Below are 23,157 nucleotides of genomic sequence, written 5' to 3'. Positions count from 1 at the left end.
AATTTATCATAAAAATGAATCTGATTTAAACAAGGGGTAAAGGTGTTCCATAGCAATTTGATGGTTTTCTTAGCAAAGAAATTCTATTATGACTGACTTTTTATTATTGAACTACGTTATTAATCAGAATAAATCTTGCATTTACACCAAGGCATTGGGCCAACAATCTGAGAGACTCCATCAAGTGAGAGCTAGGAGTCAGCTTGAATTGTACCAGTATCTTCTGATCATGGTAGCATTTGTTCCAGACTTTCATTTCTTCATCTGTGACTGGAAAGACCAGAACAGCCACTCCTAAGATCAGTTTTAGTCTAGCCCCTTTATGAGTCTAAGGGCATAGGAGGCGTTAGCCCTCTCTCACTCCTCTATCTGACAGAACTCATGGGATGACGGTGTGCCCATGAAGCGAGGGAGACGGTGAGGAAGCAACTAAGATGCAAATCAACGTGTCATCTTTGTTTCCCATGAGAAAAACGGCAGTATCATTTAGTGATTTTGGCCAAATAAAGTATTCAGCAGCAAGATTTGAATTATATATATACAAATATATATGTAATATATCCTTCATAGAGTAGAGAGAAAGCATAGCCTCTGACTAAATCACTTGGATTTCTAAAAGCAAAATCTGGGGAATTAGCCTGGAATCAACCTGGTCCTAGAGTCCTGATCAACCTATAAACTCCACTACCACCAATATCACTAATGCATGTGGTTATATGTGAATATAAATGTTTTTAGTAATATAGTTTTGAATAGTTATTATTCATTTGAGTAAGGAGAGAAGATGGGATGAAACGTTTGCTTATTATTTTGATTTATTATTTATTTTCTTGTATGGCTTAACTTTTAAAAGATGAAACTATATCATTTTATAATTTTCCAAGAAAACCATTACAATATTCCACTTAGAAGTTAAAATAAGTAAAAACAATGTTTAAAATAAAATAATTTGGGTTTATAATAAAATGAGGCTGTAGCTAAAAAAATAATAGGTGTCAGACCATTTTCTAAAGAAACAAAACTAGTGAAATATATATATGAAAAGAAAAGTATTTTCTATCAAGAAAGTATTGTATGAACAAAATGGCCCTGCCCAGTTCACCTCAAGTCTATGGATCAGATGTTAACTGGACACACTCAGACTCACACAGCAGCCAGAGGATGGACCAGGAAGGCCACGTGGGAAGCTGAAAGAGCACCGGCTGGTGGTTGCAGGATCACAAGGATCCAAAGTCGGCAGGAAAGCGGCAGGGCAACAAGCTTGCAGAGTCAACAGGCCATATGGATATCTACCTCAGAGCCTGACCTACATTATAGGCAACCAGGAAAGTGAAGGGCCCAAGAGATGGAGAAGTTCTTCACAGCATGTTTTACGAAAAGGTTGCATCCCTAAAGAGATGCCATTAGGCTGTGAACTGATTGATAGGTGGTCAACTTGGCACCCGCTCTTGGTAGGAGCAGTTACCCAGATCTTGATTCCAGCAGAGCCAATAAGGGGTTGGAGCTGTCGATGAGCTTGCTTCAGTGGCATTTGGCTTAGCAGCCAGTCATTCAGCCACTGTCACCAGGGCTCATTTCACACACACACGAGAGGCTAGAATGGAGAAATCAGATGATGACTAGTGTTTATCAGACTGCGGCAACATGAGAACACTATACACTGCTAGTGGCAATGTCAAACAGTGCAGCCATGATGGAAAACAGGCCAACATCCCCTTCAGTGGTTAAACATAGCATTGCCTTATAGCCCTGCAATCTTACTCCTAGATATATACTCGAGAAATGAGAATATATTTCCATACCAAAACTTATAAATTGATAGTTACCCTAATCTTATGATCTCATAGTCCTTTTATAGCAATGGTAGTATACTTAGATTGATCTCAGTCCTTGTGGTGCTGCCGGGTAAGAGTAACTGGTAATGGCAGGATAGGCAGTTCAAAGCCACCAGCTGATCCAAAAGAGAAAGTTGAAGCCATCTGCTTCACTGAAAATTGACAGTTATGGAAATCCTCAGAAACCCTATATGAGGCCACTGAGAGTTGAAACCCAAGAGCTCTGGTAGCGGAGGTGACAGCTGCACCCCTCTTTCCATAGCCACCCTTCCACCCCATCCCACCCTGGGCAGCGTATGCATTCTACAAGTGGGGCAGACTGGACAGGAGCACAACACAGCGTGAGAGGCAAGTGCAAGGGAGGCAGAACCACACCAGGTCTCTGAGGAAGCAATGAGGACCATAGGGGACACTGGCCCCTATGTTCACACTTCCACACGCAGAGGCAACTTACTGCTTGGCCCCAGCTTGTGTGCACTTCCAGCGAAGGCTCCAAGAAAGCATCAGGATCCAGGGACAAAAACAGCTCTGTGGCTGAAGGAGCAGCTGTTTTCCTCACTCTTCAGGCTGCCCCCACACTTCTTATGTTTTCTTTTGTCTTTGCTTCTTTTGGCTTGCTAAGAAGACACAGGGGGGTAGAACCAGCCTCAGGAAGGGGATGTTAAGAAAAGACAGAAGCCAGTTCTGGTGCTGAAGTTGGGGGTTTCTCTGTTGTCCCCCCCACCCTCCCTATTTATTTATTGTTTTGATGAACCGTATGGAATGACAAAAGACTGTAAGATTGGAATCATCCTTAATTCCCTTCTCTGGTGACCAGAGGAGTCACCAACTCTCACTCCAGTGCCACCAAGGTAGCAGTTCTGTTGAAACCCAGGGAGGGCCCTTGAAAATCATGTGCTGTTGACCTCAAAGAGAAAACTGCTGTTGATTCCAGGTCGGATGTTTGCGGGCTGGGGGAAGGAAGGTGGCGGGCTGGAGGTGATTGGTAGCTCAGTCTTGTTGGTGTGTTTTTATGGTTTTTGTTTTGTTTATTCCTATCACTTTCCTGCACCACCTGATGGAGTCAACTGTCCTGATATGACACAGTACTTCCATTCTACTGCCTTGCTTTTTCAAAGTGCTGTCTACTTTTAATATCTTAGTATTAATCTTCTGTACTTCTGTTTTGAGTTTTCAATGGTCTCCATTTTAAAATTTATTTTGTCAGATTGCTTTGGTAGTGTTTTCCTGAGTTCTTCTATAATTTTTTACTCTAGGGTTCTTAATTAAAGTACCTGATAATTAGTTTCCTCATAAAGGAGTGACAAATGCACAAGACCAAAGAAGTAAGAGTGATAGCCTGAACAGACATTTGTACACTCCTATCCAGAACAACACTCTTCAGAGTAGCAAGAAGATAGAAATAACCTAAATGTCAGTTGAGGAATGGATAACGAAATTCCTGGTGTATACACACAGCGGAATACGATGCATTCCTAAAAATAAAGTGATGAAACAATAAAACACACATGGACCTGGACACCGTTCTATTGAAGTGAAGATTCAAAGGAGGAAAATATCATATGAGACCACTCTTATAAGTGAAAAAATATATTTTAAAAGGAGACAGAAAAAAAGAAACTGATATCAAAGAGAAGAGCCTTTAGATTCTGACAAGGGTGGTAGGCCAGGGGTCCTTTGGCTTTGTGCGCTGGTCAGTCCTTTCTGTCATCCTTATCTTGCTTCTGTGTGTGAATACAAATTGATTCTAATGTTGCTTATTATTTCTATTTCTCTTGGGTGATCAGGTGGTCATAGTATCTGAGATCACTGTCTTGTCTCATATAATATTGTCTTCTTGTGATTGTCACAGGTTGGTTTGGTTTTTTTGTAAAAAGTTATTTTACCAATGAGGACATTGTCATTGAATGGATTCCAACCTTATAGGAGAAAGTAGGGCCATAGTGTCGCCAAGGCCTCATGGTGGCACAATGGATTAAGCAACCGGCAGCTAGTTGAATGGTGGTTGTTGTGACTCACCTGCCATTTCATAGGAGACAGATGAGACTGCCTGTCTGCTCCCACAGAGCATTTACAGTCGTGGGAAACCTATACAGCAGTTCTGTATCCTACAGGTCCCTCTGAATTGAAACTAACAGGGCGCCAGTAGGTTGGGTTTAGTTAAGGCTTACAGAAACAGGCTGCAGCTGGCAAATTCAAACCAGTGACCTTTCGGTTTAGCCCGGAGCTCTTTAATCACTGGTTCCAGCACCCCACACTCTTTGGAAGGCTCTGAAGGTCAGCACTTGAGCACCTCAAGGAGGGACTGCACATAGCAAAGGTTCACCCAACCATTTATGCGAAGTAACAACTAAGTTCAAAACAACGAGAAACTGCTCACTGTATGCAGAACAGGTATTAGAGAGCAAGGATTTTTATTTTAATTTAACAACACATGTTAATGAAGGGGAGGAATAGTTAATATTATGTAGAAATAGGAAGAGATTTTCAGGATTAGGGTGCCTTCTCCCTTTGGGGCCCTTATCTAGTTTTACTCAGCTCTGTCGTGGCTCCACGAGTGTGTGAGTTAGTATGTTAATAAAGCAAAAGGTAGGTCTACTGTGCATGCCCAAATTTGGGAAAACCTTTCACCCCAGGATTTCCTGCATGGGGTTTGAGCTCCTTTTTCTAATTGGTCTAATTGGTCATAACCCACAGACATCTGATTCTGTAAAGGACATCAGGCTCCCGAGTGTCCCTTCTCTGTGCTTAACCCTGCAGGTCACAGTAGAACTGCCCCTGCGGGTTTCCCAGGCTAAACATCTTTCTGTGAGCAGAAAGCCTCATCTTTCTTTCCAGAAGCGGTGGTTTCGAACTGCGAACCTTGTACTTAACAGTCCATCTTTAACCACTGTGCCAAATGCTAATTTATATCGCCGCCTGTTTTCTTTTTAAGTTTGACAACCTAGTGATACAAGTCATGTCCAGCCACCCAACCTAAGATGAAGGCACTGTACAAAATGTTCCCGGGGAGTTTGGAAGGTGTGTGTTTACCTGCTTCTTGTTGTTTTTGTGGTTTCCCACCCGTAAGTCTCCCACCCGTAAGCACAGAAGGATCAGCATGGAAACCTACCTTCAAGCAAAGCTGCGATTAAATGTACGTAGAAGTCTTGGAAATAGACTATTTTTTTAAGCCGTGCTCTTTTGAAGTACATTACATCGTTTATGAAAGAAAGGAGAATAAGAAGTGGGCAGTTGTTTTCTAAAAGTAAATGAGAATTCTACCGTCTTTCGCCCTCACGTCTTGGTTACTCCGTGCGTTTACAGAGTGCGGGCCTTAATATTTAGGCAGTAGTCTCTCCCGTGCCGCTTCGGGGACAGATCTGGGACTTGAAACTGTTTGGGGGTCCATTGCCTACCTCCACAACTACTTTTTCCTTTAAGCGTTCTCACCCCTCCCCTGGCCCCAAAAAGCTATGATAAACCACTTTTCTTCTCAGTGGCTAGAGTCTAGCAGTGGTTCTCAACCTGTGGGTCGCGACCCCTCTGGGGTCCAAAGACCCTTTTACAGGGGTCGTCCCATTCATCACAGTAGCAAAATGACAGTGATGAAGGAGCAACGAAAATCATGTTATGGGGGAGTGGGAGGGGGGGGGAAGGAAAATGAGCTGGTTCCAGGAGCCCAAGCGGAAAGCGAAAGTTTTGAAAATGATGGGGGCAACGAATGTGTAAGTGTGCTGTACACATTTGCTATGTGTGTGTGGATTGTGATGAGAGTTGTATGAGCCCCAATAAAATGATTTTAGAAAGAAGGAAGGAAGGAAGGAAGGAAGAGAGAAAGAGAGAGATAAGAAAGAAAGAAAGAAAGAAAGAAAGGAAGGAAGGAAGGAAGGAAGGAAGGAAGGAAGGAAGGAAGGAAGGAAGAAAGAAAGAAAGAAAGAAAGAAAGAAAGAAAGAAAGAAAGAAAGAAAGAAAGAAAGAAAGAAAGAAAGAAAGAAAGAAAGAAAGAAAGGGTGGCTCTGTGTGTGGGGACCAGGGAGGAAGCTGGGAGGAGAAAATTAAGGGGAGGAGTTAACTTCTCAATATATGCCCACTCATATAATTTTTTTTGAAACGTGAGTAAATGACTTCCCTATTTTAGAAATAAAATAAACTTATATCAGAAAAAAAAGAAAGTCCTGTGATGGTTGGGGGGTCGTCACGCACGCGGCGGGAGGAAGGCGGAGGACCCCTTGCAGCTCCTGCCCGGAGAGCGCGCGCGCAAAGCGCGTTCTCGTTCCGGCTCCCTGGCGCGCTGTGGCCCCGCCGCGCTCCCGTAGTCGGCCTCACGTGGCTCCGAGCGCGCCGGGCGCGCGTCGGCGGGGCTTCCGTGTTGGCGGGCTTCTGAACGCTGCCATGGCTCAGACTGTGCAGAACGTCACGTTGTCGCTCACTCTGCCCCTCACGTGCCACATTTGTTTGGGGAAGGTAATGGCTGATGTGCGGGACACAGCGCCGTGCCGGGCGGGGCAGGGGCTTGGGCCGCCGAGGCGGTGGAAGGCGGTCGCCCGGCTTCTCCCCGACCTCGGGAGGCCCCTTCTCGGGGACGGCCGGCGTGCACTGTGATTGACGGGCTCGTCCAGGCGCCCCGAGGATGTGCGTGACAGCGGCCTGGGGGTGGGAGGGAAGGCGGCCTCGTGCGGGCCGGCGCCAGTCCTGGGATGCGGGTCCCAAACGAATCGAAAAACGTGCTCCCAAAGCACCCTGTCCAGGAGGCTCCCGCCCTGAGGTCTCGGCTCCCGGCACAGCTGGACTGGTCCTATTCTTGGGCCTACAGTGCAAGAGCCTCTCCCTTTGAAGCGGGCCTTGAAGATGGCTTTGGCTCAGGGTGTGGGTTCAGATTGTGAAAAGCAAACAATAGTCCTGAGTAGTGTTCCGGTGCTGTGCTTTAAGCCCAAGAGCCGGTCAGGACCGAGAGCACACTGGCGTTGTAGTGCGTTTGGGAGAAAGCGGGGAGAAAGTACTTTTGAATTGGAAACGGGAGTATTGAATGTTCTTCAAACGTTCACTTCTCACTTTCCATCCGCGCCTCCTTCCATTTGGTTTCTTAAAGAGCGTTTAGCATGAGAAGGGACAGGTGTTTCAGCTCGGATCTGTGATCTTTCCCAGGTGTGTAATCCAGCTGCAGGCTCTGAGAAGACGCAGGAGGCTTAGACTTGAGAAAGAGAAACTTCACTGAGCAAATATTTGAGACCCATCCACTAAGCTTTTACAGGGTCTGGGGTGGTTTCAGACAGCTAGGAAGTAATGCTTAGAAGCAAATACTAATCTGATTCCAGTCGGAATGCAATGCCAGCAACACAGCAAATGTGCTGTGAGAACATTCAGGGGGTAGGCTGATCAATTCTGACTGGAGACATCAAGGAAGGCTTCTCGGAGGGCGTGGCTGCCTGGGCACTTGCTGCTTTACCGATATGCTTGGATGGCTAGGGGAAAGGGAAGGTGGTGTTTCTATTTGCTGCAGTTCTCAGCACTTGGCTCTTGACACTTGATATCTCAGAAGTGTGTTTTGGATTCTGAGTAAATTTCATCCACAGCTAGTTGTAAAGTATGAGGAAAATCTCTTTGGGGCATCATTTACCTTTGTCCCAAGGTCAATTCTGACTCCTACTGACCTTACAGGACAGAGTAGAACTTCCCCGGTGGGTTGCCGGGCCTGTACACCTTTACAGGAGTAGAAAACCTGATCCTTCTCCCCAGGAGTAGCTGGTGTTTTTTAACTGCTAACCTTGTGGTTAACAGCCCAATGCATAACCCACTACACCATCAGGACTCCACACAGATCTATTTTCCATTAATTAACACTATCATTTGCAATTGTGTTGAGAATATGGTTTCCTGTTAGATTTTTTTCAAACCTATACTTTTGTATTTAACAAAAAACAGGACCTAAGAGATTAAGGTGATTTACAGATGCTTGCGTGCATTTAATTATTTCACTTTCTTCTCACCCCAATGGTGTGTGATAGAACTGATTTCTTCCACTTCTTAAATAAGGCTTATCGCCTGGGGTGGTGGAACCTTTGTAGTTCTCATTTGGGCCTTCAGTAGATCCCTTTCTGACTCATGAGAGTTCATTCATCCGTAGATGATTTAGGTGTCTTTACTGATTTGATTAGCTTTATTCTTAAATGAAAATCACAATTATTGTAAAATGATTAAAGATTTGCTAATCGGCATTTTTTGTTGTCGTTCTACCAACATACTGCCATGGTGTTGATTCTGATGCATAGAGACCTGTGTATAAGGTTTCCAAGGCTGTGAATCTTTCTGGGAACAAATAGCTTCATCATCCTCTGAGGAGTGGTCCCTTTGAACCACCTGACTTTTGGTTAGCGGCCCAATGCTTATGCAACTGTGTCACCAGAACCAAGGGAGCAGAACTGTATAGTGGCTGAGGACTGGAGCCCTGCATTCAAGGTTCTAATGGGTTCCAATCTAGGCTCCACTATTTCTAGTTAAATAACCTTGTGTCACTTACTCAACGCTCTGAACTTCAGTTTTCTAGGTAAAATGAGAACATTGAGATTCCTGACTTATAGGACGATTAATGAGGTCATGCAGTACTTAGGAGAAACTCTGGCACATAACATTGTTAACTTCCCCAGTGGACACTGAGCCAGGTTCTCGAACTGAGAAAACAACCCTTTTCTAGTAAATATTCTTTTTCTTAGTTTTATGATCTAGAGCATGTCTAAATGAAGGTTTACTGGAAACTGCCCCAATACAGAGGTTGTAACTGGTTTCATAATGCTGCTGCTTCTGTATGGATAAAACAAATCTGATTTAATCATTCCCTCACTGAAATTCCATTTTGGTGGCAGTGGTTCCTAGTTGGCCTGCTAATTGCAAGGTCAGCATTTTGAAACAGCAGCCGCCCAGGGGGTAAAAGATGGGGCTTTTTACTCCCATAAAGAGTTAACCGTCTCGGAAACTCACAGGGGTAGTTTTACCCTCTCCTATAGGGTTGTTGTGAGTCTGTATCAACTCAGTGGCAGTGAATTTGGGGTTGTTTATTTTTTTTTTTTGTAAACAGGTTAATGTGTCCCCTCCATGCTTCCAGTGTCACTTCTCAACTTTCTTCTGCACAACATATCTGGGCATCTCTGTGGTCTTATACAGTCTGCTTGAAGGTCCTTTTGGCTTAGCCCTCTTCCAGATAATTACCCTTGGACACTCACTACTATCACCAATTCCCTATACCTCACCATTGTTACCATCTTCTCTTTAGATTGTCAAACAGAATTTGGGAACATTAACCCTGAAGAGTTTAAGAGGTGTGAGGTGGGACAAGGGGATAGAATAAGCTTCTTACCTAGAAGGAGACATGGGAAATGGAGGCATTTAAGTACATGGGCCTTAAATCTGAAGAGAGAAAATGGATAAGTCAGGTGCAGTGGAATGGAGAGGAAAGAAGGGAGTGAGTCAAAGTATGTGTGTGGTAAATACCTTGTCTTAAATGTAAGGTCTTAAAATTGGAAACTTTAGTTCTTTTTCCTTTGCTATCTCTGTTTCCCACTTAAAAAACTCACTTGCCATCAAGTCAGTTCCACCTCATAGCACATCTATAGGACAGTAGGCTGTACATCTTTCTGAGAGTAGAAAGCCTCATCTTTCTCCCTTGGAGTGGCTGTTGTTTTTAACTGATGACCTTGCCGTTATCAGCCCAACATGAAACCCATTATACACCTGCGGCTCGGCATTTCTACCACGGTAGAATCAAATGAGAATACACTGCATTCTAAGAAGTTAGGAATCCCTCTTGCAGAAGTATTTATATATGACATCTTGCCTGTCCTTCTCCCATCTCCTTCACGAGTGCCACAAACCAAGATGTATGGATAATCTAGCCCAGATTACTATTAAAGGGGCATTTACAGTTATTGCTAGTCAATTCTAGAAGTATTTCTCTTCAGTTAGAAGCCAAGCAATGAGACCAAATTGTTATGACATGTATGCATTTATTGGGTGAACATGTGTTTTGTCATGAGTGACAGCCAAATCTGACCCATGGTTTGCTAAAAAGATGGAAAGATTTTCAGGAGAATTGCCAGCCACTAAGCTTTTATTGCTGTGTAACACTGTTGTTATCATATTCCAGTACAAGTTATTAATCTATTGTTGGAGACTTTGGATTGACAGTACACTAAGTATCACACTTTAAGAATGGACATGAATAAACTAGAGCATTTTGAAAACATTTGAAAGAGTTGAAATTGGGTTTGGAATATTCGTGTTATAGAATAATATTGGAATAAATGGACCTGATCATAAATCAAAGTATTTTTCATTGATAAGGAACTTAATTTTGTGTAGCTGTAGATTATTAGGATACAGTATTTAGTGTGAAGACAGGTTTTCCAGAAGTGAAATCAGCTTCCGTATAACATGGGGATGTGCAGCTCTTGAAGTTCCCAGTAAAAGACTGGACTGTTGTCCACTAGGAATACTTTTTCCTGTGTTTTTCACCCTTATTGCTGATTTAAACTGCAAATGATAGGGCCAAAGACAAAGCCTTAAGCAACTAAGACAATTCTAGGTGACAACATTTATCAATTGATACTTATTGGTGGCTGCTTACTGATCATCAAGTCATCTTTTTACTACACTGAAATTTTGATTGCCTCTGTCCATAAGAATGGAGTTTAAAAAAGCCTTGCAAGTAATTCTCACAAGTAATTTTATTTATTTTTTAAATAAAAGCTACATGGAGAAAAGTTTTCTGTTTCCCCCACTTTTCCAGCTATTAAAGTTTGGTGGCAGTCATTTGCAGGAAAGTATTACAATAATGTGTTTTAAATTTATGACCACTGTTTTGTCTTGGAAATGTTTTATTTATATTTTTAATGGAGGTTTTATGTGGGAATTCCGTTGTAGAGGAATATAAATGAATGTGAATTAAAGAAGTGTTAGAATCTCTGTCAGGTGCTCTGGTGGCACAGTGGTTAAGTGCTTGGCCGCTAACCCAAAGTGCAGCAGTTCAAACCCAAAAGCTGCTGTCTAGACAAAAGACTTGTCAGCCTGCTCCCGTAAAAATTCTTGCCAGGGAAACCTTAATGGGGCTGCGACAGCACACAACAGGTTCTTTGCATTTTTGTCTTGTGGACTGTAAGAAAACTTGTTTTAGGAAGTATAGTTTGTATTTTTCATTATAGGACACTCATGGCTGTGAGTTGTTTTGCTCTTAGACTTGATACAAGATAACAAGATTTAGTGACAAATGAAGTGGTGATGATAAGAAGGATGCTTCCGGCACAGTTCTGAATGCTCCAGTGTAACACTCAGCTGTTCTAGTGGTGACATTCATTTCGATGAGAGGTCCACTCAAAAGGAGAAGCGGACAGGTCGCGAAGAGTGAGTTTGGTCTGAGCATTTCCCCATATAGAGAGAGTAATGTTGCTACTCCCCCCGCAAACAAATTGCTATATAGAAATGCTGTGCTCTTTATTTTTAATCTTACTGCCTAAATGAAAAGGGTATGTTATATTAAAGCTCAATTCTCTAATGAGGAACTTGATGGACAAAGTAACTCAATGGCTTACCCAATGTCAAACTGAAGTGCTGATATTGATCCCGGTTTGTCTGTTGAAGATTCTGATGCTTTCTGAGTTCTGGTTAAAAAGGAAAATTAGCAAGTTGTCACACAAACAGATGGTAAAGCCATATGACACATCAGTCTGGGGAAAATAGAAGCCTGTAAAGGCAAGATGGTCCAAGGACAAAGCGATTGAGAAAGCAGTTGTGCTGCTTCCACTATCTCGACCCTCAGCATCTTCGGTTCTGATTGTACCTCCGCCATACTTATTCTCCAGCATTCCTTCAACCTCCTCCAGACTGTCACTTTTTGCTCCCCTTGTTACCAGGTGTGTCCTCATTTCACCTATTGGCCACAGTCATTTTTATCCTCCCTTTGTCTCCCTCTCTCCCTTGGCAGAACCCCAACTCTGTTAAAACCAGCTACTCATCTATTTCCTGTCAGAATCTGACCAGCTAAATATTGCCAAGGAAAAAAAATACACTCGGGTTGATTGTTCTTATTTTAAATTGAAACCACAGACCTCAAATAGGAACCCCGTAATGCACAGTAATCCTGCAGTCTCAGAGCGCTTCAAACAGCTGGGCTAATCCCACTGTCTTTTCGTTCTGTTTTTCCATGAACTTTCCAAAATAATTTCTTTATTCTTGTTTTCTCAAATCTACATCCAGCACCCCTTTCTACTTGCAGCCATTAGGTAAACTAACTTCATATTTTAATGGCAGAATATAACTTCATATTTAATGGCAGAATATAACAACTAGAACATACAGTTCTTCATCGACATGTTCTCTAGCTTCTGCATTTCTCCTCACACGCTCTGAGCCTTCCCATCACAAGTCCTCACTTCTGTCTAAGATAGAACCTTATGCTCTGGATCCCATTGCCTTATTCACGTAGGGACTTTGTTGTGTGCAGCTATTAAGCCCAGTACCATTGAGTGATGATGTAGGACAGTAGAAGTGCTCAACAGGATTTCTGAGGTGGTACATCTGTACAGAAGCAGACGATCTCATCGTTCTCCTGTAGAATGGCTGGTGGTTTCTAACTGCCAACTTTCCGTTAGTTGCTGACTGCTTAACCCACTGTGCAACCAGCGCTCCTTGTATGGCGCTTACCTGCTTCTTCCTCCCATCGTCATGAACTCCCTTCTTAGGGTACTTAGGGTATTATTTCCATCTGCATTCTTAACCCTGCTCTCATTTTCTTTTTAGTGCTGTCCTTTTGCAGTAAAACATGAAAGAATTGTCAGGGTTCTCTGCCTGTCTCTTCAACTCCTATTGATGCTCCGCCTCTAATGAGTTTGTTTCCATTGCTAGAATGCCACTAAAACCATCCCTTTCAGTGGAAGAGCACAGAGACTACAGTAAAATTCCATAGTGATGCAATCGGACTCCATGCAATCAGATGCCAAGCTCACTTCTCTACCCTCTCCGAATCCAGTCCTTGATCACTATATGACATATTTGGTTACTGTCTCCCTCTTGAAGAAGTTCTTCTCTTGGTTTTGGTGTTGTGTTTTTCTGTTCTACAGGATAGGCTCCCTCCTCTTCAGTTTCATTTACTGGTTCTTCTCTTCCTCTGCTTGATTCCACTGTACTGCAAAGTCCTAGACCTTGGTCCCGGAATACCTTCTCTTCTCCACCTTTTCTTCCTCTACGGATCTCACAGCTGTAAATGCCATTCTCTTATGCCAGTGATGCTCAGACTCTGCCTTGCTAGCTTTCTCTGGGAAAATAAAATTGGCATCACAAAGTTAACATTGCAAGAGTAGAGTTCTTGATTTCTTTCCACCATTTGTGAAACCTGTTTCTCACCTGCCCTTCCCATGTTAGCAAGTGGTACCACCAATCGCTGAGCTACTCAAAACCCTTTTTAAATTGAGAAAATACTTTAACCTTTATGTGGAAGCAACTGCATAGGAAATCTACATGGCATTTAAATTGGCTTCTAATGGGCAAAGCCTGTGGAAGAATACTCCCTTTAAATACCATGTGCAGTTTTATATCATGAGTATTGACTCTCAGTCAGTTTCAAATGAGTTAATAACTTTAAAAATTAATCACTGCTCTAAAAGTAGATGCCAGTCCAAGGATATGATTCTTCATGCTTTCTCTGAGCATCTGCACTGGGAGGTATATGTGCTTTTAAGACAAGTATGTGTATTTGTAGGAGGAAAACCCAAGAACAGATAACAGCATTATCTTCTTGGTGCTTAATTTGCTTTTGTTTGCTCATAAAAAGCTTTATGACTTAAAAAATTGAAGTAATACACGTGAGCCTACAGGTTTTCATTGCTTTACATCAACAATATGTTCTGTGAGATAATACACTATGTGATTTGGACATTATTTGAACAGGTGTGCACAAGGCCCTGCCCAGGCAGCTCCTACTGCAGGAGCCACAAGTGAGCCCTTGGCCGAGTCTCATCCAGCAGTCTTGTCTTCTCTACTAAGCCAGCTTATGAGCCAGGTGCATCAGCTGGCCAGAAGTGAGATTCCAATCTCAAGACAAGGTTCTGGTGTCCTGCCACAGACACTTAGCTTATGACTTTTTAAGAAAAAACAGAACCTGCAAAGAAATTTCAGGCAAGTTGTCTTGATCACTTGAGACTTAACCAGGAATACCTCAGAGATGAACTTTCAGTCCTTGGAACTGGTAGGAACAATTTGGAAGTAAAATTTGAGCAGTTATGCTTCCTGGTCTTAGTTTTTGTTTTTGTTTTATCAATCCTATCAAACCAGTTGAATATAATAAACTAAAGTTACTTTACAAAACATTTTCTCTAGGAAGAGGAAGTCCACATTTATTCTGGATTATCTTCTTTATTTAATTTTCTTATATTTGTCTTTATAATCTAGGGAGCACCAAAATGTTTGGACAAGGACTTTGCAGTGAGACTCAAGTGAATACCTACCATTCCATGATTTCTTTGAGGACAGGAACCCCATTTAAATGAATGCATAACCATGATATTCTGAGGCACCAGCACCAACAGGCAAGCTTTTCTCTCAGGAAAGTAGTTTATGGTAATCAGGGAAAATAATAAAAATGACTCAAGTGTTTAGGAGCCCTGGTGGCATAGCGGGTGAACTCGTTGGGCTGCTAACCACAAAGTCGGCAGTTTAAGTCCACCAGCTGGTCCACAGGAGAAAGATGAGGCTTTCTACTCCCTTAAAGAGTCAAGAGTCAAAAAAAAAAAAAAGAGTCTTGAAAACCCTACAGGGGCGGTTCTGCCTTGTCCTATAGGGTCACTATGAGTCGGAATCAATTCAATGGAGTGAATTTTTATTGGAAACTCTTACAGCTCTTATAACAATCCATACATCATTTGTATCAAGCACATTTGTACGTATGTTGCCATCATCATATCCACAACATTTTTCTGCTCTTTTTCTCCCTTCCTTCCCCCACCACCCCACCCTACAGAACCCTTGATAATTTAAAAATTATTATTTTCATATTTTACACTGTCCACTGTTTGCAGTGGAAGTACCATTGTAAATCAAGTGTAAACAAGCTTTTCTATGCTTTTATTATCCCTCAGCTTGTGTGAAGAGATAAGTTCCCCAACTAACTGAATGTTAGATACTGTCTTAATAAAAACAAAACAAGCTCACTGCCATCGAGTCGGTTCTCGCTCATAGTGAACCCAAAGGACAGATAGCGCTGCTCTTGTGGGTTTCCGAGACTTAACTCTTTACAGGAGTAGCAAGCCTTGTGGGTCTCCTGGGGAGCGGCTGGTGGTTTTGAACTGCTTACTTGTATTTAGCAGCTCAACTGGTAACCACTACACCGCCAGAGCTCCTAAGCCTTAATAGTAATTAGTTAGTTCAACACACTTTTATTGACTAGGATTTACCAATCTCTTGTAGACGGCAGGGTCTTAAGAATGAATGGAAGAAACTCTTGCTGTCCTGAAGCTTCCATTCTAATAAAGAAGTCAATGCGTACTTGAACAAAGAGGTAGAATCAAGTACTGTGATTGAGTGTTAAGAAGAAAGCCAAAACAACATGTCAGTTCTGTTTGCCTCCTGAAAAAATGACTATACAAAGTGGAAACATCCTCTTCATCCTGAGCAGCTGCCTACTTTCTTCATACCGCGGTTTCTTTATTTGTAAAATAGATACATACTTGTTTATGTTACAGAATTTGTTACCGGAAAGGGGAGAAAGAAAGAATTGTATATGTGTAAGCCCTTGCAAAATGCAAAATTCTGGATGATAGTATTTATACTTGGGGATTTGTGTACTTGGTATTTGTTTGGTGCTTAGATGATTAAGTTAATGGCTCATGCCTTTGGGGGTGGGTTAGTCATACTTCTCTGGTTTGAGGAAATTTCTAGTAAGACGTCAATGTTAAATAGTTGGTTACTCTTTTATAATAGAATGAATTGAGGCTTCAGACATCAGATGGGTAATTGCATAAGAAGGGTTTTGAAATGAACTAAGCCTGATAGTTCATATTTCTAAAGTAGAATATCTTGAAGAAATTGAGAAGAATCATCCCAAACTTAGGGGAACAAAGTTTTTTTGTTGTTGGTTTTCCCTCCCATGCCTATGATTGTGACTAGAAAAGAATTTCAGACCCTAGTGGCTACTACCTCAGCTGGTATCCTATGTATAAGCAATATGGTGTCTTATAAGAGGCGGTGCTTTTATAAATCCAAGGCACTTTTTATATTCTCTTCGGAATGACCTACTCTGCTGTACTCCAAAGAAGCAGCATGTTTGCTCTATACTTTTATTGGGTTTCTAGCCATGACTTTTGCCCTGTACTAAAAGTAATGTTTCTTTTTTCAAGGTACGCCAGCCTGTCATATGCATCAACAACCATGTATTTTGTTCAATTTGTATTGATTTGTGGTTGAAGAATAATAGCCAGTGCCCAGCTTGCAGAGTCCCCATCACTCCTGAAAATCCTTGCAAAGAGATTATCGGTAAGGGTCTATTTCATATACATGCAGAAACAGACTTGAAACAATTTCCAAATAATGTATATCTTACGGAAGATCTAAATAGACAGTTTTCAGTGGTTATCAGGATTGGTAATTTGCATAAGAAGTATCGAGCAAGTGGAGCAACTGATAGATGCTATGTATTATGAAAGGTACTAAGAGAAATCAACATTAAAGCTTGATAGTTTCCATTCTGGGAGCAACTGTGTATGTGTACCAATTTGAAAGGGTTAAAGGATTCTAAGGGCCAATAAAACAGGCCTGGGAGTTCAGGCCAGGAAGTTCACATAGGAACTCTTGAGAAAGCCTTTATAAAGTAGGTGTCCTTTAAGTTAAAAGCTTCCAACTGATAATGATTAGAGAGAGAGCATTTTATGCAGAAGAAATTGTATGGACTGAGGCTTAGAAGTAGGAAACCCAGGGCCCATTTTTGGAAGTGGGCAGCCTGGTTTAGATCTGACTACTGAAATGAGACTGAAAAGGTAAAATGAAACATCAGTGCAGAGAACTGTGAGTAACTGACTAACTGAAGGACTTGCCCTTTAGGTGGGAACAAGGTGAGTCTGATATGATAGTTTTGAGCAAGAGAGGAGAACGATCCAAAATATGCTTTAGGGGTATTACTCCAATAGTGACATATAATTTAAAATTCAAATGCATCAAGATTTTTTTTTGCTTTCCTTATTCAGTGTTCAACTTTCATTTACATATAAGATGATGGAAAATACTATGGCTTGGTGCACCTTAGTAAACAAAGTAACATCCTTGCTTTTTAACATTTTAAAGAGGTCTTGTGTAGTAAATTGACGCAATGCAATGTGTTACTTATCTCTGGACTGCTGCTTCCAAGAGCAAGGTAAAATCCTCTACAACTTCAAACCTTTCTCTCTTCACAATGTTACCTGTTGGTCCAGTTGTGAAAGCTGCAAACCATGATTGCTGGATTATGGTGCTGTTGAAGAATTTTGACTGCCAAAAGAACAAATAAATCTGTTGTAGAGGAAGTACAGCCAGAATGTTCCTTAGAGGCAATGATTGTGAGACTTCTCATTTACTTTGTACGTGTTGTCAGGAGAGACCAGTCTCTGGAGAAGAACATCATACTTGATAAAGCAGAGGGGCAGCAGAAAGGACAAAGGCTTTTGGTGAGATGGATTGACCTAGTGGCTACAACAGTGGGCTTAAATATAAGAACAGATTTGTTTTTTAATTAGTTGGGATTTAATGTAGACAACATAGGTCTATATTTCAATCACATCAAGTAGAATCGTACAATTGCTACCACATCAGTTTCCAACCATTTTTTTCTACATGAACTTCTTGACATTTTCTCCCTTTTAGCCTCCCACCACCACTGTCTCCCTGTGCCCCCAAACTCTCTATTCTACTTGCTTTCCCTATAAGTTCATCAATTCTGGGTTTCATATACTGAAAAATGGAAAAGTATGTAAAACAGCTTCAGTAGGGTAATGACCACCATTGATGTGTAATACCTCTGAGATACACTCTAATATGAATGAAAAAAAACAAACAAACAGTACAAACCAAAAGTACAGAAAATTTTGGAAACCAGATCAGGTCCAATCTGCATCATAGGGGGAATCTACTGGCAAAGATTTAACCGAATGCTCAGGTCAGATTCATACCTTTGATCTTCTATGCTCCTCTCTCCCAAACACTGTTTAGTGACAACTTTCCTCCCATCCCTCAATTAAAGATAAGGGGAGTTCTCTGGAGACTTACTTTCTATGTAGTTCCACAAATGAATCTGGATTCCAGTCCTTCAGTGATTGATGATGATGTGCTTCTTCCATGTGGTCTTAGTTGACATTTGCCTTAGATGGCTTCTTGTTTGGAGAGCAGCCTTTAAGATCCCAGACGCTATTTTATCTGATAGCCGGGCGCCATCATATTCTTAGCCACATTTTGCTATGCATCTATATCTTCTGTGTTCCCTTCCTGAGGATGAGTATGGAGCAGAGACGTGATGTAACAACTTAATTTTCTTAAGTTGGAGCTAAGATTTAGTGTGAGTCCCAAACCCATTCCTGGATCTATGCTTTTTTGTTGTTTTCAATTTGCTGTAACTTGGGAGTTAATATGTATGAGGGGTTACCCCTCCCCCCCAAAATTTCCGCTTTTCTTCCTGCTAAGTTGAGCATTGAGCAACTCGCTCTGAGTTAGTGCACCCAGTGGCATTGCCAAGAAAGGTTCTGTCTGGTCACGGTGAATTTTTTTGTGAAAGCAGTTTCACTCAAACCTCCTTTTTGTGTGTGTGATAGCCGATTTAAGAGAATAGCATGCGGCTGTGAAATTTTGTTTCATGCTCAGGAAAAATGCCGCAGAAATTAATGTGATGTTGAATGCAGCTTACAGGGACAGTGCTGTGGGAAAAACTCAAGTATACGAGTGGTTGTTTTTATTTTGTTTAAAAAAAGGTGGGATGTTGATTGATGACAAACCTCATTCTGAATGTCTGTCAGAAAATGTCAACTTATAGTGCATTTGGAATTCGTTCTACTAGGTCTGACTGTTGATCAAGCTTTCTATTTAAAGCAGTGGATCTCAACCTTCCTAATGCCATGACCCTTTAATACAGTTCCTTATGTTTTGGTGACCCCCAACCATAAAATTATTTTCATTGACCCCCCCCCAAAAGGGGTTACGACCCACAGGTTGAGAACCGCTGACTAAAAAGGCCTGATTTGTGGCAGACGATGGGGGTCTGGTTTTGGCACCAAGACAATGCACCTGCTCATGCAGCCATCTGAGTGAGCCAGTTTTTGTTAACAACATGGCTCTTGCCCTGTGTACCTGACTCACCTTACCTTGCTACTTGTGACTTCTTTTTGTTCCCTTGAATGCAAAGGGACATGAAAGGATAACGATTTGATGATGTAGAGGAGGTGAAAAAAAGACTAAAAAAAGAGGAAGGTGCTGTTAGCCATCCAACAGATACATTTGAAAATGTTTCCAAGAATGGAATTGCAGATTTGACAAATGTAAGGGAGAGAACTTAGAAGGTGATTGGGTGGTTTTATATATATATAAAAAAATTAAATACATAACTTTGAAAAAAACTCTGGGTGCTTTTGGGTACTGTCCCCAGCCCACCCTCCCCCATATGTCATGTCATTCTATAATCAATCATGTCAAACAGAATAGTATAATTGCTTCCATAATAAGTCTCTCAACATACTTTTCCTTCCTGGACTCCTAATAACACAACTTCAAGAGGATGACCCCCCCCCCCCCGGCATATAGGGTGTTGATGGAGCAAGACCTAGTTTTTCTGCCAACCAACAGTGCACCACTCTTGGTACAGCTCTCTTCTCTTAGACCATGTATTTTCTGACTTTCCATATATACTGGTGTATAAACCAGGTTTTTTTAGCACATTTTTTAATGCAGTCTTTGTGGTAAAATTAGGTGCCTCAGTGGATAGTCGGGTTGGCTTATATTCGAGTATATACGGTAAGTCCTCAGGTTCCAAGTATGTCTGAGGTACATTCCACTTTAGCCAGTAGAGTTCCCACGTGGCATCTCACCGATGCAGCCTCTGGGGAATGCCGTGCATCTTGAAAATCCAGGATTCAGTGTCCGAGTGTCTTAACACTCAGTGTCCGAGTGTCTTTTAGGGTGGCACCAGACAGGGCAGTGTTGTACACAGGGTTGATCTGAGTCAGAACTGACATTATAGCACCTAACAGCCATAGTGACATGTAGGCTAGATTGTAGGGGAGAGAAAAACTGTGAGGAGGTGAACTTGAGTCAGTATTACATTAATGTACACAAAACAGAAATAAAATTTGAGAATCCTTGAAAAAAAAAAAACAGTTGAGCATTTCAAGCTAGTTGTTAGCTACTCAGAAATGCAAATCAGTGCAACAATGAGATACCACTTCACCTCATTACTGATAACATTTGAGGGAAAAAATGCTGGAGAGGGTGCAGAGACATTGGAACTCTCAGCTACTGATGATCTAACTAAAACAGTACAGCTGTGGGTTGGCACATCCTCAAAAAATTAGGATTAGAAATACCACATGACCCAGTAGCCTCTTTACTTGGTTTATATCCTAAAGCAAGAAAGCTATATCATGAATAGGTATGTGCACATCTCTGTTCATTGCAGCCCTATTCACAATAACAAACAATGAAGACAACTTAAATGCCCATTGGTGGAAGAATGCATAAGCTTTGGTACATACAGTAGAACACATGGCAGTTAAAGGATGACCATCTGGGCAGCGCATCATAACATGGATGCACTTTACGAACATCATGCTGAGTGTAGTTAGCCAAGCACACAAGGTCAAATAGTGTATGTGTTCACCGCTACCAAAATAAAAGTATTAAATAATCAAGAAAAGGTTTCACACTAAAGGAAACAGACTTTGATGGTGACCCAGGAATGGGAAAGGGGAGTCACATTTTAGAGCAAGGGTGGGCAAACTGGCTGTAGAGTAAAATTGAAAATGTTTAAAGAATGTTATTCAGTTAGTAGTTCATTTGTTTTTAAAAAATATATTTATGGCTCAAATCATTTATAAAATTGTTGCGAGCATCACGATTGGCTCTTTACTCTCAAGAGAATGCCGACCCTTTGTCTGGAGGGTAGACAGGCATTAACTTGGATGAAGGGGAAGATAATATTCAATACGAGGGAGATGGCCAAAGAAGGATGCAAGTAGACAATGAGAGGTTCGGTGAACCGTTAAATATAAAACTGATTGCCTTTTAAATCCTCACATAACTCACAAGAACAAAGTTAAGTAAATAAATAGCATTTTCAGTATATATATATTATTATTATTATTATGCCCATATAAGTTATTTTTTCTTGGGTTGCAAAAACTAAAATGATTTTAATGTGTTTTTGTGTTAAGAGAGAATGATCCTGAGTCTGTTACTAACCATAAGTCATTTGTAGTAGTCTCTAATTAAGGATAAAGGACATAAATATGATTTTTTACATAGAGAAGATATATGCTAGAAGCAAAAGAACTACCAGGCCATTGGAACTAAGATTTTCAGGGATGGAATTCAAGGTGGCTCCAACTTCTCTTTGGGCATCTGGGTGAAGTCAACGAGGTGAATTCTCTGCTATGCTGCTTGCTACAGAATTTATTAGGATTTCTACCTGTATTGAAATTTACCAATGAGTCAAGTCTTTTTTTTTCTTCAGGATATGAGTTTTGATGATTAAAATAATTTAATTGCCACTCCTCTCTCCTTCAGTTCTTGTGGGTTTCTTTTTCATATCTTCATTCAGTCATGCCTAAGTGACATTTCATGAATTCTCACAAGTAGAATAGTTCATCAATCCTTGTATTTGGATATAAAATCCTGTTAAAGAGCATGTATTGAGTGCCTTTGCAATCATGGTGCTGAGAAAGAAATACAAGGAAAAGCAGGGTAACTACAGCATGAACTATGAAGGAAGTGTTCATTTTTAACCAGTGTTATAAATTGTATAAAGTGTACAATTAATGCTGTGACTCAGTCCTTGTAACTGGATTTGTCAGAATCAGTAAGAAGACTATCAGTCTTTTCAGTTGTATTACCAGTAGCCAGGCATGTTTGAATAGTTAATTGGGCTTATCATTATTTAACCATTGTCTAATATTTAGAGTGTACTAATCCAAATGTAATACATTAATAAAATTTAGCCTTTATATTCATGGGCTGTAGTGTAATGAAATACATAGGTAAGTAAACACACATGATATTGTACTGAAGGTATTTCTTAAAAAATGTTGTTTATATGTATTTTTTTCCTATACACTGTGATAGAGGCAATGTCTAGATGGCAGCCTGGGGTGTGTATATAAGGAAAATGGTAGAATTATATAAAACAAGTAAAGAGTTCATTTTCATTTTGCCTAAGTCAAAATGAAAAATTCGTGCTTCTTATTAATTTTTTTGTAGGAGGAACGAGTGAAAGTGAACCTATGCTAAGTCATGCAGTAAGAAAACACCTTCGAAAAACTAGACTTGAGTTACTCCACAAAGAATATGAGGTAACTAATAACTAGGCTTAAAATGATAACAGCATTTAATTCAAGGTAAAAGTGAAGTACCTCTGTCCTCAAACTTCTTAAACATCCAATGAAATACTATTTTAAATGACAGTTTTTAAAAAAATTACTTGATATATTATTATTCTTTTCCCTTCCTCTCTTTCAAATAGAGCAAAGGACCCTCCCTTTTAAATATTAAGAGTGAAAGGATTGAGGATAACAGGGAATAAGTAGAAGAATTTCCTTTTTTTAATTTAAGTTTATATCTCAACAGATGATTTTGGAAGTGTTTGTTCCCTTGAGAAGTTAAGAGATGCGTGCTCTGGTAAACAGTGATTAAAACCCCTTCTATTCTGTTTTTGTTAATTCTTTGAAGATTGTATACCTAATCAAATATATTTGGTAAAGTAAATATATCTTAAGTCAACTACCAGCAAATAAATTTTCATATGAAGTGATATGCTGCTACTTAATTCTTGTTTAAAAGTCAATGAATAAACAGATTAATTTGGCATGGTGAAAAAGTTTTTCCAAATTATTTCATGCTAATTAAATATGTGTGCTTTTGTATAGTTGCCCTGTTGTCACTTTATGTTAAGAAGAATTAACTTGAAATGTGTATATATGTTTAAAAAAAGAAAATTGTACTACTTGTATTGATCCTATAATATATCCTTATATATTTAAAGGAATATTTATCGTACTTAAGTCCTAATCAAATTCTTTCAAGAAATCATTGGCATATTGAGCTACTTTAGTTCCAAACCCACCTCATTGAGTCAATTCTG

General features: G+C 40.7%; 1 protein-coding gene across 2 annotated transcripts in view; it reads left to right on the top strand.

Moving 5' to 3' along the window:
* The first annotated feature begins 6,173 nt into the window (after positions 1–6,173).
* OBI1 (ORC ubiquitin ligase 1) overlaps positions 6,174–23,157 on the top strand; it is a 64,110-nt gene continuing 47,126 nt past the window's right edge. Inside the window, exons 1-3 of one of the 2 annotated variants that reach the window (XM_075563493.1) lie at positions 6,174–6,281; positions 16,193–16,328; positions 22,278–22,369. In XM_075563493.1, coding sequence (XP_075419608.1) covers positions 6,210–6,281; positions 16,193–16,328; positions 22,278–22,369 — 300 coding nt within the window. In that variant the 5' untranslated portion in view covers positions 6,174–6,209. Of the gene's footprint in view, positions 6,282–16,192; positions 16,329–22,277; positions 22,370–22,643; positions 22,695–23,157 lie in introns of those variants that run through there. The other variant, XM_075563494.1, reaches the window with a different exon arrangement.

Source organism: Tenrec ecaudatus, chromosome 11, assembly GCF_050624435.1.
Source record: "Tenrec ecaudatus isolate mTenEca1 chromosome 11, mTenEca1.hap1, whole genome shotgun sequence".
Taxonomy (NCBI): domain Eukaryota; kingdom Metazoa; phylum Chordata; class Mammalia; order Afrosoricida; family Tenrecidae; genus Tenrec; species Tenrec ecaudatus.
Note: the sequence above shows the minus strand (reverse complement) of the source record. Positions and strands in the feature narration are given on the sequence as shown.